The 18,073-nt window shown below is 35.5% G+C and overlaps 2 protein-coding genes across 2 annotated transcripts in view; both read left to right on the forward strand.

The window, feature by feature from the left end:
• Nucleotides 1-18,073, forward strand: part of PlexB (plexin B) — a 427,961-nt gene that overhangs the window by 404,436 nt on the left and 5,452 nt on the right. The window contains exons 6-20 of the mRNA XM_065360366.1: nt 8,021-8,121; nt 8,254-8,386; nt 10,751-11,116; nt 11,236-11,472; nt 11,560-11,811; nt 11,893-12,141; nt 13,683-14,102; nt 14,190-14,498; nt 14,588-14,764; nt 14,862-15,105; nt 15,188-15,330; nt 15,423-15,556; nt 15,920-16,268; nt 17,581-17,734; nt 17,823-18,008. Of these exons, the coding sequence (XP_065216438.1) occupies nt 8,021-8,121; nt 8,254-8,386; nt 10,751-11,116; nt 11,236-11,472; nt 11,560-11,811; nt 11,893-12,141; nt 13,683-14,102; nt 14,190-14,498; nt 14,588-14,764; nt 14,862-15,105; nt 15,188-15,330; nt 15,423-15,556; nt 15,920-16,268; nt 17,581-17,734; nt 17,823-18,008 (3,454 nt within the window). The remainder of the gene's footprint in view (nt 1-8,020; nt 8,122-8,253; nt 8,387-10,750; nt 11,117-11,235; nt 11,473-11,559; nt 11,812-11,892; nt 12,142-13,682; nt 14,103-14,189; nt 14,499-14,587; nt 14,765-14,861; nt 15,106-15,187; nt 15,331-15,422; nt 15,557-15,919; nt 16,269-17,580; nt 17,735-17,822; nt 18,009-18,073) is intronic.
• The window catches only part of LOC135842760 (prostatic acid phosphatase-like), a 51,217-nt gene that overhangs the window by 5,407 nt on the left and 27,737 nt on the right, over nt 1-18,073 (forward strand). The gene's annotated exons all lie outside the window — the stretch shown is intronic.

An 18,073-nucleotide genomic window follows, 5' to 3' on the forward strand; every position in this document is an offset into this window, starting at 1 on the left:
ACGTTTTTTGTTCGTCTCCTCGAGTAATATCTACAGTTTAACTTTGGCAGACGATTTTCGGAACATGTTGTATATTATGGCTGATGTAGAGAAGCCTGCGACGAAGCAAGAAAGGAAATGCGAGAAAAGGAGCAAAATGGCAAGTTTATTTTGACTCTTCACAGCTCTGTAGGACTTAGAAATAGGTGTTATATGATAGAAATGGACTATTTTGTCCATATGAGAATTCTCTTATTCTCCAAAAATACAAGGTAAAAAAAATATACAGGGTGTCCAGTGTCCACTCGTTCATTTTTTTAAAATTTTCTATGCTTACCCCACACTTTAATTAAAGTGGATGGGAGGGGGATGTAATTTTATTTCATAAGGTTCTCTTCGAACTGGATACATCTTTGGATATAAAAAACAGCTAAACTTCGATTATTAACTTTTTAAATTGAAAATAAATAAAACATGCATCAATTTTGGCCAATTGATACAATATTCATATGACTTATGAAAATTTTTCTTCTGTTTTTTGGATTTTTGGAGGCCTGAAAATGTGAAATTCATTTATTTCAAAATGCCGAGAAACAAATTGGCCCGAGCGAAGCGAGGGCTAGAACTTATGAAAATTTGCATTTCTTCATGTGAGGACAAGTAGTTTTTTTTGGCTTTTAAAATTTCAGAATTTTAATGATATTTTTTTCGAAGGAAGTTGATTTTGACAAAGAAAACAGAACAGGCCCAAGCGAGGGCGAAAGCTCTCGTAAATTTGTATTTCGAGATACATAAAAACGATGTTTTTTCGAGGAGTTCATTTTTTGGTTTCAAAACTTGATTTTTATAATCCAGAAATATTCATCATGTTGTTAAAAAAAAAAACACAATTAAGGGAAAGAAAAGAGAGAAAAAATGGCAAGTTTATTTTGACTCTTCGCAGATCTTTATGACGTAGGAATAGGTATTATGATATGTTAGAAATGAACAACTTCGTTCAGATGAGAATTTCCCTATTCTCCGAAAAATGCAAAGTAAAAAGATTGGATGCGAGGTAAATACTGACAAATTTTTGAATATACACTTCGCCATCTAAAAAGAAGACAGATAGAGGGTGACTCTCACTCTGAAAACTTTGAATTCTGTTACTTTCAACAGCTCAGCCGGTTCACAGACTGAAAAATAAAATATTAAAAATTCTAGCTCAACAGATTGATTTCAACCAGAGTTCCAAATTCCTCTTTTTTCAGATGGAAATTAACATAAGACAGCTTTTTCTTCTTGTTCATCATGATAAATTCAAAAAAAAAATCTTTTAAAACCTATAGAACGGCAAATTGTTCCACCGCGATGCATTTCAAGCACGAATATTTTTAGTAAGGAGCAGGGGAAACTTTCAAAATGGGGAAAGAGGGCCAACTTTCCGAATTTTGCGAAGTCCCCAGCTCCCAAAAAAATCCCAGCAGGTTAAAAATGCATCTCGGTGAAGTGAGTACCTATGCATACACTTCAGGCTTCCAAGGAAAGAAAAAAAAGGTTTTATCGCGATCATATGTTCATATCCATGAGAAAAAAAGGGACATTGGGGCACAGGTATGAATAAATCTTCTGAGCAGAAATATCAGGATCTCGTTTTTCAGCCAAAATAACTGATTCAGCCATTACGAGCGATAAAATTCGCAAAAAAAATTACACCCTAATGGGAACAGTGCTCACATGAAGTATTGGCAGACCTCACAAAAAAATCGACATTTTTTTTCAAGTTCACCGTTACGGGTTCGAATTTTGCGACGATTTAAATACCTACTACTTTTTGAAAATTCAATTTCCAGCTGAAAAAGTCCATTGCACATTCAAGTTATTTTCAAAATTGAAGAAGCTGCACCGCTGAAATAGAAAAGAGAAAAAAATGTGCATTTTTCTCAATTTAAGTTTTTTTTTTCTTTTTCAAATTAGTTCAGCGACATTCAAGTAATGAAAATTCGACAAATACGTAGTTCTTCACCATAATCCCCATCATTGGGGTACAGGTATGAATAAAATCGTCTGAGCATAAATATCAGGATATCGTTTTTCAGCCAAAATAGATTCAGCCATTACGAGCAATAAAATTCACAAAAAAAACGACACCCTAATGGGAACAGTGTCCACATAAAGTATTGGCAGCCATCCCAAAAAAATCGATATTTTTTCGAGTTGACTGTTACGGGTTCAAATTTTGAGATGATTAAAAATTAAAGTACCTACTATTTCATGAAAAATTCAATGTCCAGCTGAAAAGGTCCATTGCACACTCAAGGTAATTTCAAAACTGAAGGAACTGCACTGAAATAAAAGAGAGAAAATGTGCATTTTTCTCTATTTCAGTTTTCTTTTGTTCGGCGATATTTAAGAAGACGTCTAGACTTGTAGAGCTATTTTTTTCGTCTAAGTGGTCATAATGAAAATTCGACAAATACATAGTCCATCACCATAATCCCCATCAAGAATAATTTTTGACCCTTAGAAACAGAAAATTGATACTTCTCATAAGAACTATCAAAATTTCAATACTAAATTTCTCCACATAAATGTACGATGAAATGAACCAAATTTTCCCTTGGAGAAAAAAAACTTCCAACTCATGGATACTTTTCTCGTATTATCTTTCAAAATACTAGAATACTCGTCACATGAGTCATTTCATTGGAAGTAACACTTTCCAAAAACTGTTGGAATCCTATCGTAATATCAATCATGCATAATTTCAATTGAAAGAGCTAACGTCTCGACTTTTTGAACCGGTAGGACCCCAAAAATTTGCTTTGGAAAATGAAGTCGTGACAAAGATAATTCCAAAAAAATCAATCGACGTATACCCATCGTCAAAATTACGAGCACATTTCGTCGGGCAAACATTGTCCCGAAACGAACTTCAAACTTGTTAATATCTCTGCAACCATCTCAAACTCATTTCAGCATCCTTTCCACGTGTAGCGAGATTCTGCTTCTCACAAATAAAAACCACCACACAAGAGAACAACAAAAAAACACACTCTCGTTTGATTGATGGCAGCGTATAACCATAAATGCCAAAATTTTACGATGCAAAAGCCCATCGCATGAAAATTTCAACAATGTTTCTCAGCAAACTTGCCATTCATCTCGAAAACGACATTTTTTCCGAGCCTCGAATCATCTTCATCGAAATTTCAACCACTTCCAAGGCTAATTCTTCCATCACTTTTGATAGTCGTGGTCGCATTCGTATCCCTCCTCCCTCCTCTTCTTCGCTATCTCACACCTTTCTATAGCTAGGCTGCCGCCGAGTCCACAATTTCAAAAACGTATTCGCGGCGCGCCGATGATAATAAACAAAAGCTAATTTAAAATTTAGATTCGTATTCGCGCTATTGCCATTCTATATACTCTACGAGTACTTATGTATGTACTGTACGACTGCGAGGCAGAGGCGTGTATTATATGCCCCCGTTACCATATCGAGTCAGCCTAGCGTGAGATTTATAGCGCGAATATTTCAATGTCTCTTCGGATTGATTCCAACGGCAGGCGCTGAAATCGTGAAAAGTGGCCGTCCACGTTGGCAGTTCGCAGCTGTAATAAGGCTCTAGTGTGCCATTAGTTTCTCTCCCTGTGTACTGTCTCGTCTCCGTTCATCGACGCGCGGCGTCTATGTGTCTTTTTTTTTTGCTTTTACTCTCGCATACCATTTATCTACGTACATACTAGGCATACGGATGGCATACACTTTGTTACTTTCTGTCTCAACTCGTTCATTCTCTAAAGTTTCCCTCAGATCGTTTCCGTTTATCTCCGCAAACAACCCTGGATGGTGGCGGTGGCGATTGCATTCGTCGCTTGCCGCCTGGTCCAGCGATAAAGGTATCGGAGTCGAGTAATTTTGATTTATACGATTTCCTTTCCTTTCGTAATCTCCTGCATGCCCTCGTTCGGCTGCTTTTCGCAGTGTATTGGCATGATATATCTCACAGGAGTAGGTAAGTATAGGAGAAAAAAAATGAATGAATTATTTACCGACGAAATTCATAGAACACTTCAGCTAGTGTGAAAAGAGCTGCAGGCTAGAATGTGAAGAGAATATCCATCTGTTAGCTCATCTTGGAAACGACAAAAATAATTTTATTTTCAATTTTGGACATTAAATCATCAATAATTGTGAATTCAGAAATCATCACACAACATTCTTTTCAAAATGACCAGCACAGGTGACTCTAAATGGAAAACAAAGGTCAACTTCGAGATCAACAATCACAACATCAAAACATTGGTTTTATTTCAACACGATTTTTTGAATTTTGACATCTTCATCCGAAGACCGTTTGAAGCTTGGTGTGCCCAAAAAAAATCGAGGTTATTTGAAAAATTATCAAATCAATGATCAAAATGTGACACTCGGCTCATTCAACGTCAAGTCGACCAAGATGTGGTAAGGTTGGGGGGGGGGTTGACGATTTTTTTCAAAATTTTTCCTGTGGCAATATCTTTTGAAGAGATAGTTAGGGGTTTTGAAAGGCTTTTTGGTGATATCATAAAAATCAGCGTTGCCACTTTTTTCGAACGAAAAATTAGCTCGAAAAGTTTCAAAACGTAGTTTTCATATCGTCCCGACTCTCAAAAATTCTGAAAAAATATATTATGGACAACTTTTCATGCTGAACAACATATTGAAAAATTGGGCGACGTTATTTCATCTAGTCAATTTGAAAAAAAATTGAAAGTTTGCGAAAAAAGCGATCTTGAAAAAACCCTTTCACTTGATGAGAAAAACTCACCACAAAAAAACATAATTCGAAAAAATTCAAAAAAACACTTACAAATAGGGAATTAAACTCATGCTTGAGTACATTAAGTATATCAAAAAATAACAACTCAAATACCTATTTCCTGACATCGGATAGGATCTTCTTACCAAGTCGGCATCCTGGAGCAAGACACTTATGCCATCGTCTTGAGAATTCTCGAACAGATCGATATGTATTAGACTATCAAAAAACTCCAATTAAACTCGTTCACTCGCGAAATTATTCAACTCGATCATTTTAATCCGAAACTTCGGCATTTTACGTATAATTACATAACATTTAAAATCACGACATCCCAATACGAAGGTACAAAACCTATCCTGACAACACGAAAAATTCGCAGAAAAAATAAGTACATCTTTACAGGTTAACGAATGAAATACGACTCAATCAAAGGGGAATAGATAAAATCACCAAGCTGTCGAAACATCTCGATAACGTTATCTTCAAAACCTCCATTTTTCACTAAAAGTGGAAAGACCAGACATGACAAAGCATTCTGAAAATTATCTTATCGAATAAACTCGTCTACGTAGTTATGCCAAAACCTACGAGTACGCATATCGAAAAAATTTTTCTTTCCGTTTCTAACATAACACGTCGAGTACGAATATCTCGAAGGATAGTACTTTCGCGTAGAATGAGGGTCATTCCACGTCAATTCGACCAAGAAGTGGTGAGGAGGGTCGGACGATTTTTTTGAAATTCTTCCTGTAGAAAGACCTTTTGAAGGAATGACCAAAGGCGCAAATCGCAGCCCTCTAGTCCTTTTTTAAAGGCTTCTAGGGGGTGTCAAAGTTTTCAGTGAACTTGAAATATCATCCATTTCTGCAGCGGATTACTCGATAACCGCGATTATTATCAAAATGGAACTTTTTCCATTAGTTGGGGGTTTTGAAAGGCTTTTTGGTGATATCATAAAAATCAGTGTTGCCACTTTTTTTTGTACGAAAAATTAGCTCGAAAAGTTTCAAAACGTAGTTTTAATATCGTTCCGATTCTCAAAAATTCTGAAAAAAATATATAATGGATAACTTCTCATGCTGAACAAACATATTAAAAAATTGGGATGGCATTATTTCGTGAAGTCGATTTTAAAAAATTGAAAGTTTGCGAAAAAATGAAATTTTTTGATTTAAAACATGAAAAAAAGTTTTGATTGGTGAAGTTGACCCATTTGACCCCTATTCTTACGTTTCCGTTGAAAAAATTGAAAAAACCCTTTCACTCGATAAAATGAACTCATCATACAAAAAATCAAAATTCTGAGTAAATTGAAAAAATTAACGAATTTTAATTTTTTTGCTATGAGTGTGATTTTTATCAACTTTTTCATGAAATACGTCAGAAAAACGTCAAAATAAGACAACTGTACAGATTTAAACTTTTTTTGATGTTTGGAATTGAACATTGATTTTTTTTTAATTTTGATTTTTTTGTGATGAGTTCATTTTATTGAGTGAAAAAATTTTTCTATAGGGGTCAAATGGGTCAACTTCACCAATCAAAAAAATTTCTCATGTTTTAAATCAAAAAATCGGATTTTTTTCACAAACTTTCAATTTTTTTAAATCGACTTCACGAAATAACGCCATCCTAATTTTTAAATATATTGTTCAACATGAAAAGTTGTCCATAATAGATATATTTTTTTCAGAATTTTTGAGAGTCGGAAACGATAAATGAAAACTACGTCTTAAAACTTTTCTCGCTAATTTTTCGTACGAAAAAAATTGGCAACGCTGATTTTTATGATATCACCAAAAGCCTTCAAAAATCCCTAACTATAGGAAATAGTTCCATTTAGGTAAGTATCGCGGTCCTTGATTATATAATCAAGGATCGCGGTTATCGAGTAATCCATTGCTGAAATGGATGATATTTCAAGTTCACTGAAAACTTTGACACCCCCTAGCAGCCTTTGAAAAAGGGCTAGAGGGCTGCGATTTGCGCCATTGGTCATCCCTTCAAAAGGTCTTTCCAATGGAAAAATTTCAAAAAAATCGACGACCCCCCCCCTCTTACCACTTCTTGGTTGAATTGACGTGGAATGGCCTTCTCATTTCAGCACGATCATGTCGATCATCCAAATCCTGACTTATGGAACACATGTTTAAGCTCCTCTCTGGGTTCAAAAATCATCAACTTAATTAATCTCAGAATTATTATATGTATCTTGATCTTCGATACACAGTTCGAATTACTCAGTGAGCTCAAAACAAACATCGAGGCCTATCTTCCATTCCCAACTCAAATAAAGATCAAAAAACGTTACTCATTCCAAAAAAAAATATCTCAATTTAAATACTTTTGGACTCTGGTTGGGCTTTAACGACGCGACGATCAAGCTGGAAATTATCAACACGAAGTACAAAATGCTACACTAATTTCAACATGAATATACAAATTCTGACACTTGTGACGCAGTTTGAGCTCCTCCATGGGTTCGAAACGAATGACGTTCACACTGGAAATCATCAACTCGAATATCGAAACGATACATTCATTTCGACATGATTCTCAGAATTGTGACATCTGGACTCTTGATAAACAATTTGAACTGCTTAGTAAGCTCAAAAATTTTTTAGGTCAATCTCGGAATCATCCAACTCGAAGACCAAATCGTTTCATTCGTTTCAATAGAATTTTTTTGGCACACTCGAAATCAACAACTCTAAAATTGAAAAATTCCACTCAGTTCGACACGATTGTACAAAATAATGATAATATTCTGAGACACAGATTGAGCTGCTTCGTTGCCTCAAATTGGAAAACGTGCTAAGTGGGCTCAAAACGAAAAATAGTATTAGCTTCAAAATAGGTTAGGTATTCTTTAAAAAATATGATTGCGCTCCTTTCAATCCTATCGACAAATCTGCAATAAAAAGCATATAGAATTTCCCAGAGATGGTTTTCAATTTTTACGATGGCTCGCTTCTGCATTCAACATCCTATCATGAAATATAATTTTTTTCATTTTCTCCGTTTCATTTGCCCCTAAAAAAAATTTGACCCGGCGCAAACCATATTGAAGAATAACTGCGAATGTATAAATTATTGCGAAGTACGAGAGTAAAAAAGATTATGAGAATAGAAAAAGAGCGAGAGACGTACCTATCTACCTGAATATTAAACAATAATATCTACATACGTACAATACACGCCGTAGTACACGGCAATATATCGAAAAAGTAGTAAAATTTTTAAATTTATTGCAGGTCTTAAAAGTCAGCATGGAACATTGTATAAGCTATTCGAATTGTTCATCGTGCCTAGAAGCCAGAGATCCGTACTGTGGATGGTGTTCGTTGGAAAAAAGGTACGTAATTACTTCTAGAGAAAGAAAACACTATTGCCTTATATGTACTCGTATGTTCGCCAAGTGTATTTTTTATGCACTTAATATTTTACTTCACGTCTGAAATATGATTGAAATTTCCTTTTACCCCAGGTGCACGGTACGTGGAGCGTGTCAACAAGCTAGTCAAAGTTTACCACGATGGTTGTCTTTTGGCGCCGGTCAACAATGTATAGATTTCGAGCAAGTGTTACCAGATCGTATACCGATTAATGAAAAGACAGCGGTAAGTAATAAGTACCCGGATCGTAATTTTTTATGCATGCGATATTCTCTATAGGATCTCGTCGTCGTCTCCCTTCTAGTTTTTTTTTTAATTTCGGCGAAAAATACGCTCGATGCGATACGTCGACGACGACGGATGAGTTTTCGAGTACAGTACACTCGATGTCTGGAAACTTTTTTATATTATTTTTATTCGACGATAAGATATTAAAATGCAAAGTTTTAATTTAATGTATAGCAGCCAAGATGTCAGAGTGTCTGGGCGGATACTATGGGTGCAAGAGGCAGGGGTTAGAACAACTTCAATACTGCCGTTTCTTCGAAAAGTTCTTTTTTTCGCTTACTTTTTCGTATGTTTTACGAGAAACGAATCGGATATCTCGATTTTTCAACTTTAGGGAAATTAAAACGTTTCTAAAGAGGAAAATCTGTAGTGCAATGGCCCCCTTTTTTTCGAATTTATTCGATTTTGTAAAAAATTACTGAGGAAAAAAATATGAATGAAAGATGAGAATTTGGAGCAGAATATCTCGAATACTCGACAATCATTGAAAGGTTGGATTTTTCAGGCATGAAATTCGGTCGCTTAAAAAGTGACTTAGTCACTAATTTCACTTGCAAGTCACTTTTGTCACTATTTCGGCGAAAATGGTCAAAAAAAAAGTGACTTTGGTCATTTTTTTCAAAAGATTTTGTCGTGTAAAAAAAAGTGCCAAATTTTAGGAAATGATCAATATTTTTCATGAAAATCCTTCAGAATCATCATTTTAAAAAAAATTAAAAATCAACCGTTCAACATTGAAAATGTAAGACAATGTGATTGGGTAGAGCCGATATTTTCTAAACCGTACAGTGGTAGATCGAAAGATCAGGCAAAAATTCATCACCTGTCAAAATTTCAGGTGCTAAAGTGCCTTTTTCGATTTTTGGTGAATTTTTGAAAATCAAATTTAGGCCAAAAATGAAGGAAAAAATGAAAATTTTACCAAATTAACCAAGAAAGCTGAAATTTGGGATATAACCTATTTTCGACACGCCAAATCGATTGGGAACTGTTTCAACCCGTTTTGAGCAGTTCTGGAGCCTTCAGCAGATTTTTGAAACTCGAAATTTCCCAAAACTTTATCAAATGGAGATGGAAAGCCAAAATTAATTCTGCGAACTAACTTCAATACGCTACGAAGTCGACTGCAGATGGATTTCAAGTCGTTTTGGGGTCTTCAGTGACTTTTTGAAAATTACTGGAGTCACCAGATTTTTGAAACTTGAAATTCCCACAATATTTTATTAAATGGAGTTAGCAAGCTGAAATTTACTTCGCAAACTAATTTCAACACGATATGAAGTCGACTCCATGGTGGTTTCAAATGGTTTTGAAGCTTCCAGCTACTTTTTGGAAATTTCAATTTTCCAAAAAACGCCATGCAGTAACCTTTCAAAAAGTCGCTGGAAGCAGCAGTCGACTTCGTAGCTTATTGAAATTAGTTTGCAGAATGAATTTTGGCTTTCCATCTCCATTTGATGAAATTTTGGGAAATTTCATGTTTCAAAAATCTACTGGAGGCTCCAGTAATTTTCACAAAGTCACTGGATGCTCCAAAACGACTTTAAATCTACCTGCAGTCGACTTCGTGGCGTATGGAAATTAGTTTGCAGAATGAATTTCGGCTTTCCATCTCCATTTGATAAAATTTTGGGAAATTTCGGGTTTCAAAAACCTGCTGAAGGCTTCAGAACTGCTCAAAACGGGTTGAAACAGTTTCCAATCGATTTGACGTGTCGAAAATAGGTTATATCCCAAATTTCTTGGTCAATTTGGTAAAATTTTCATTTTTCCCCTCATTTTTGACCTAAATTTGATTTTCAAAAATTCACCAAAAATCGAAAAAGGCACTTTGGCATTTGGATCGACCGGGGGGGGGGGGGTGCAATAGATCCGTACGCGGGCTCCCCGACTAACATAATACCTATACACTTATACTTTGCTCTCATTTCTCAAAATTTTGGTCACTTTTTTGCTATTTTTCAGCCAAGCCATTTAAAAAAATGAAATAGTGGATTTCATGCCTATTTTTTGGAAATCATACTTTGGTTGATCAATCAATACCTACTTCAAATCTCTCAATATTTTTGAAATCTAATTGAGAAAATTGCAGATAAAATCCAGGAAACTAGAATACTCAGGGTTAATTTGAAGGGGGGGGGGGGTAGTGCGAATGCTCAAAACTTCAATTACACATTGCATCGTGCCTTCCGTCGAGGGCTCAAAATTTAATATTTCATTCCTCTTTCATCTATATCTTTTCTACCATTCAAAGAAATTTCTACCCATGAACCGATTTAATTTTGATTTTACTTCTCGCAGGTCCAATTAACCATCCGTACTCTACCCGAATTACCCACCGGAGCAAAATATCGCTGCGTGTTCGGCGGAGCTGATCCGATCGACGCGATCGTCACATCTTACGGACTAACGTGCAATACTCCTCCGGTATCAAATCGACCAAAAATCGCCGAAGGACACGATCACGTTTTGGTGCCATTATCAGTCCGATCGTCCGAGACTAACAAGGATTTTGTGAGCAGAAACTTCGCCTACTTCGATTGCTCAGCCCATCGGACGTGTTTCGATTGCGTGAAATCAAATTGGGCGTGTAATTGGTGCGTTTACGAGAATAAATGCTCTCATAATATATCCTCGTGTCAAGAATACGTCATCAGCGGTGAAAAAGTAAGCGAATTTGCCACTACACTGGGCACGTGCTCCGTTCTTTAGAACGACCAATTTACACTAATTGGGCATATTCGAGCCATGGTGGTAATATCTTCTATTCGTTTGTTTCATTGTAGAATCCGAATCGTTTATTGCTGCATGGAAGAAACGCTTGCCCGAGGTTTAGACGACCATCCGAGCCGATCCTGTTACCAAATGGAGTCTCGAAATCCATCGTACTCGAGGTGGAAAACATGCCTCAGCCTTTACCAGCTCATACCGGCTTCAAATGTATCGTCAACTTGGACGACGCCAAAATGATGATTCCGGCAAAAGTCGAAGATGGCAAATTGATCGTTTGTGAGAAGACTTTGGTAAGTAGAACTGTCCTTTTTTCGGATTCGATGAATTACGTGAATTGAATACATTTTTACATTGATTTTATTCGTCTTCCTTTGCAGTATTCGTATCGAGCCAATAAGGGCGAATTCGAAGCATCCCTCACCATAATTTGGAACCATAATCATCACGTGGATACGATAAACGTCACTTTGTACAAATGCGAGATTCTTGGATCGCACAGAGAACACGCCGATTGCTCATTATGCATAACGAGGAACGCCAAGTATCAATGTAACTGGTGTAATAACGCTTGCACTTACAATGAATTATGTACTTCTACTACCGGATGTCCAAAACCACGTATTGATATGGTAAGACTTTTTTCCAATCTTTCTCTCTAGCCTTATGGTCAAATTTCGTCCACTGATTCAATTTTTTCGCTTCAAATTCAGATTAAACCATTGAGTGGTCCAGTCGAAGGAGGTACATTGATTACCATCGAAGGAAGTAATTTGGGATTAAAGGAGGATGACGTCAGAAACAAAATCGTCATTGGCCAATCACCTTGCGCCTTGGTCGAATACCAGGTTTCGGTCAGGATTGTTTGCAGAACAGGTCCATCACCTGTCAAACACACTGCTCCTATTGTGATCGGAAATTCTGCAGGGTTCACGGAGTCTTCGGTGTATTTTAGTTACGAAGTAAGCATGACAACAATACTTTTATAGCGAGAACTACTTCAAAGTGATCGCTATAAAACTACATATCTGATATCTGAAATCAACCATTTTTCACAGTAAACAGTTCATGCAAAAATGAGTTTTTAATTCAAAAACTTATGTTTTTAAAATTTCCATTGAAAAAAAAAAGATGCAAAAGAAAGCAAACTAAAATTCTAAACAAATGAGATGAATTTTCTATTTTTGATGTTCATCTGTCCATTCAATAACAGGGTGTCTAACAAAATTTCAAAATGAAAAAGTAGGACTTTCAGCAGGTCATTTTTCGAGCACTTGTAGAATTTTTCAAGGGGGAGAGGGGGGTTCAAAATTTACATTCAAGTTTTTAGGCGAATTTTTGTAAAAAATGTTTGCTTTTTTGATCTTCAATTTTTCGTTTTATTTTCTCCTTATAAATTTTAAAAATTGATGAATATCACATCATGTTCGCTTAAAATCAAATTCAACTCGAATTCTTCAATTTCGATTGCAAATATTTCATATCATAATTTGCTTCAACATTTTGAAAATAGTTAGCTTATTTTTTGCTGAAAAATTGAAAATGACAAAAAAAAAGCAAATGGGCCCGAGCAAAGCGAGGACAAAAGCTCTTGAAAATTAGTATTTTAGGAGGCATAAGAATCAATGAAATTATGTATTTTTGGAAAAGAAAAGCAAACAGACTCGAGCGAAGCGAGGGCAAAACTCTCAAAAATCAGTATTTAGGGAGGTATAAAAACGACATTTTTTTGTGTGATGAGTTACTTAAGTATAAAAAGTTTGTTATTTTGCTTCAAAATTTTAAAATTCAAAGATTTTTTTGGAAAATTTAAAATTAAAAAAAGAAAGCAAACGGACCTGAGCAGAGCGAGGGCAAAAGCTCCCGAAAATTGATATTTTGAGGGGTGTGAAAACGATGTTTTCTTGGAGCGTGATACATGGAGAAGTTTATAATTTTTTTTAAAAATTTTAAAATTCGAATGATAATTATAGAAAAAAAAAAAGTCAAACTTGCAAAAGAAAAGACAACAAGCCCGAGTGAAGCGAGAGCAAGAGCTTTCAATAATCTGAAATTCAAAATCTAAAAAAGTAGACAAATAAGCCATTTTTACAAAGTTTGTTCAAAATTCCGGAAAAAGGCAAAAAATTAAAAGTTTGAAAAAGTCTTATTGAAAAAAAAGTTAAAATAGGACTTTTGGATAAAATTGTTGAAAAGTAGGACTGTAGTAGGACTAATAGGGGCCTGTTAGACACCTTGAATGAAATTACCACTGACTTAAAATGATGACGAGGGAGGGAGCTGCATAAACTGGAAGTCATTCATCTTGTCCTCCAAAGTCCAAATGTCAAAAAAAGTAATCAATATTTTGAATTGAAAAAAAAATTAATTATTCACAATTGAACTTCAAAAAACAGAAGAAGCACACAACTCAAATTTTTAAATTTACACAACCTGTTTTTTAGCCAATTGAGTTGAATATTGACACCATTTTTTAACAATTCTCTCTTTCTTTCCTCTACAGAATGTGATATTGAGCGCAGTTACTCCATCAGTCGGACCATTGAGCGGCGGCACACAACTGGCCATCACTGGCAACCATCTGAACATCGGTAGCCATACAACTGCTTTCTTGGACGAGTTACCATGTTACATAAATTCAACCCAAGCTACCAGTACTCGAATCACATGCATAACTTCAAAGGTGATATCTCCTCGAACCATTCGTACATTGACGATACGCATTGACGGGGCAAATCGTACCTTAATGGGAAACCCATTCAAGTACAAGATGGATCCAACAATAGCCGAAATCAAACCACTTATCAGTTTCGTGTCCGGTGGTCGAATGCTAACTGTACACGGAACGAATTTCGATACGATACAGAAACCGGAAATGGTCGTTTATATGAACACCGATTTTCATTTCCCGATTAATAAGACTGTAAGTACCTACATAAATACCATAATATTATTAGACTCATCTGAGATTTCAAGAAATGAGTTATTGAGTGTAATTGTCGAATTGCAGGATTGCTTGGTATTGAGTTCCACTCAAATGGAATGCCCTTCACCGTCGGTCAATTACGACTTCGTGAAAGCTGCGATGCAGGCACATTCCAGGCGAAGAAAACGCAAGAGATCGATTCAAACCAGTACCGAAGATTTTCAACATTTAGTTTTGAAAATCGGATTCAACATGGACAACGTGGAATCCGTCCGAGATTTGGAGAAGCATAATAAAGAGCTGCAATCTCAAATCACTTACGTCGAAGACCCAAAATTCTTTAGATTCCCTAATGAAATCAAATTGTACAAAGGAGATACTCTTGTAATCGAGGTGAGTAAATTAATAGGGTCGTCGAAGGGAGAAGGGGGAGTGGGATCGATAACCGATTGGTTTTCTAACTCGATTAAATACAATTCCAGGGTGAAAATTTGAACGTGGCAGTTGACGAATTCGACGTGTTAGTTACCGTAGGCACGATACCGTGTAATATTACTTCTTTGGCGAGCACTCAGCTGGTGTGTACACCTCCTCAAACGCAGCCTCCTCCAACCGACGATTACGATAAATCGACACCTTTCGGATTACCTATGGTGGTGGTAAGTTATACGAATTTCGATGATGATAACAATTAAATGAGCCTTTCGTGTAATTTTGGAACTTGGAGATGACTAATTTATATATTTTGACCAACAGGTTCGAGTAGGTAGAAGCTTACGATTCCAACTGGGATACATCCAGTACGATATGGTAGCCAGTTATACATTCCCTTCAGAAGCTTTGGCCGGTATAGTGGCCGGAATCATTGCTGTACTTATCGTGTTCGTGATAGTTTTAACATTTTTTCGTCGCAAATCTACTCAAGCTGAACGAGAATACAAACGGATACAAATACAAATGGATACGTTGGAGAGTAACGTAAGACTGGAATGCAAACAAGGTAAGCTACGAGTACAAAAATCGAAGAATTAATTTTTTCGAGCACGAATGGTAAAACTTAACGATGACTATTTGGATTTCAGCATTCGCCGAACTACAAACGGATATGACTGATTTGACCGCCGATCTGGAGTCATCTGGAATACCTACCTTGGACCATAACGAATATATTTTGAAGGTATTCTTTCCTGGTGTTCGAGATCATCCCATTTTAACTGATCCAAAGGTATGTGATGTCAACATTATAATAACGAAAAGTTAAAAAAATATATGTGCATGAAAATTAAGTTTTCTTATTCAATTTTCAATACGTTGCAGATGCGGATGAATTGTCCACCGACCAATTACGATGCAGCTATGATGCAATTCGAGCAGCTGATTAATAATAAATATTTCATTGTGACCTTTATTGAGACCCTAGAGTCGCAGAAATCCTTCGATATCAGAGACAGGTATGTTTTTTTGAGAGTTTACATAGAGAGACAATTTTTCACTCCCCTCTTGAGTAATTTATATCAACCAAATCGGACGAAACTTGATACGAATTCAAACCACCCCTGAACTGGTCCAAAATTGGAGCTCACAGCAGATTTTTTCCTCATCAAATTACGAAAAAAAATTGAATCTAATTTTTTCAAGCTTTGGCGGAGGGGTGATAAATAGGTCAAAAAAATGACCACTATGCATATTCAAACAATTATAATAAAATCATTGCTAAAATAAAGCTCCAGTTAAAAATCAATTCCATACCTCATATCAAGATAATATCGATATACTCCAATCTAATAATATTTCTCCTCTATTTTTCTTTACAGAGTAAACGTGGCTTCTCTGCTCATGATCGTCCTAATGGGTCGAATGGAATACGCGACCGATGTACTTCGCTGTCTGCTGCTACGACTGATCGACAAAACTGTCGCTTCCAAGCACCCACAGCTCATGTTACGACGTACCGAATCGGTCGTCGAAAAAATGTTAACCAATTGGCTGGCGTTATGTATGTACAAATATCTTAAGGATTACGCTGGCTCATCGTTGTTTCTATTGTACAAAGCTATCAAACACCAAGTGGAAAAAGGCCCTGTCGATGCGGTTACCCATGAAGCAAGGTACTCTTTATCGGAGGAGAGACTGTTGCGAGAACAAATCGAGCATAACGTTGTGGTGAGTATTGACTTTAGTTCGAGAACTTCCTTTTGACATGAAAAAAAAAACAAATGATTTCACCGCTCCACGAAAGTTGGACTTTGTTTGGCAAATAGATCTAGTGAAAAAAACGAGAATAAAAATGAAAAAAAAAATTGACATTTCATGCTGGTTGATATACGAGTAGGTACCTACTCGTACTTATTTTCTTTCCTCAAGTCACATTTCACCATTTCCATTCCTCAGAAGGATTTTCACAGCCTTCGATGACTAGAAAAATGTGATTTTTTTCTAATATTAATTTCAACATCAAGTGCTTCAGGTTCAGGACATCTATTTTTTTTTTCATTCGCCATAATAAAAAAAATTTCAATCTTAAAATTCTGAGGGTTTATAATACATATTTGAGAGTGGTGGGGAGGTGGCTGAAAAATCTCAAATTTTCACTACATCTCCGCATGAAATTATTCATTTCAATTTTGAATTTTCTCGACTTTAGTAGTTTTTATAGTGCTTTTTGACAACTTTTTCAAAAATTAACATTTTTTGACAACGTTTTCAGAAATTGAGATTTTTTGACAACTTTTTAAAAGTTGACATTTTTTGACAATTGTAGATATCAAAAATTGAACTTTTTAGACAACTTTTTCAAAAATTGAGATTTTTTGATAATCGTATCAAGAATTGATACTTTTTGACAACTTTTTCAAAATTGACTTTTTTTGACAACTTTTTTCAAAAATTTAGGGTTTTTGACAATTTTTTCAAAAATTGACATTTTTTGACAATTGTATCAAAAATTGAACTTTTTTGACAACTTTTTCAAAAATTCACACTTTTTAACAACCTTTTTCAAAAATTGTGATTTTTTGATAATCGTATCAAAAATTGAAACTTCTTGACAACTTTTTCAAAATTGTCATTTTTAGACAATTTTTTCAAAAATCGACATTTTTTGACAAATTTTTCAAAGCTTGATATTTTTTGACAACTTTTTCAAAATTGACTTTTTTTGACAACTTTTCTAAAAATTGAGATTTTTTGACAACTATTTCAGAAATTCACTTTTTTTGACAAACTTCTTCAATATTGACAATTTTTGACAACCTTCTTTAAAAATTGAGATTTTTTGACAACTTTTTCAAAAATTGGTATTTTTTGGCAACTTTTTTAAAACTTGATATTTTTTGACAACTTTCTTGAAAATCCACATTTTTGTGCCCAATCTCGATGGAACGAAATTTCGAACAATTGAAGTACCTAGCATCATTACTCAAGATACTGGCGCAGAAAGATTTCTCATTCGTATGACATCTTATTTTTTTTGCAGACTTTGCACGTTTTACAAGACGACGTCGACGAAAAAATCCAATGTAAAGTGTTGGACTGTGATACAATTAGCCAAGTTAAATCTAAAATACTCGATGCTGTTTATAAGAATACTCCGTTTTCGATGAGACCGTCCATTCACGAAGTTGATCTAGGTATTTATCTATCTGTCTATATATTCAAATTCCCACAGACAACTCCAAAGTTCAAACCATTAACTAATATTTAATAATTTTGAAATAGAATGGCGTCATGGTCGTGGTGGCCATCTTACTATACGCGACGAAGATGTCACCAGTAAAAATCTATGCGGATGGAGGAAATTGAACACGTTGTCTCATTACGGTATACGTGAATCGGCTGTGATGTCACTAATTGCCAGATCTCAAGAGAATATAACGTCTAATTGTAAGCAGCCTTGTGATAATTGTGAGTATATCCTCAGTTCGCAAATAACTCAAAAATGCTCTTAAAAATGTACCAGTATACCAAAC

This window comes from Planococcus citri, chromosome 4, assembly GCF_950023065.1.
Source record: "Planococcus citri chromosome 4, ihPlaCitr1.1, whole genome shotgun sequence".
NCBI lineage: Eukaryota > Metazoa > Arthropoda > Insecta > Hemiptera > Pseudococcidae > Planococcus > Planococcus citri.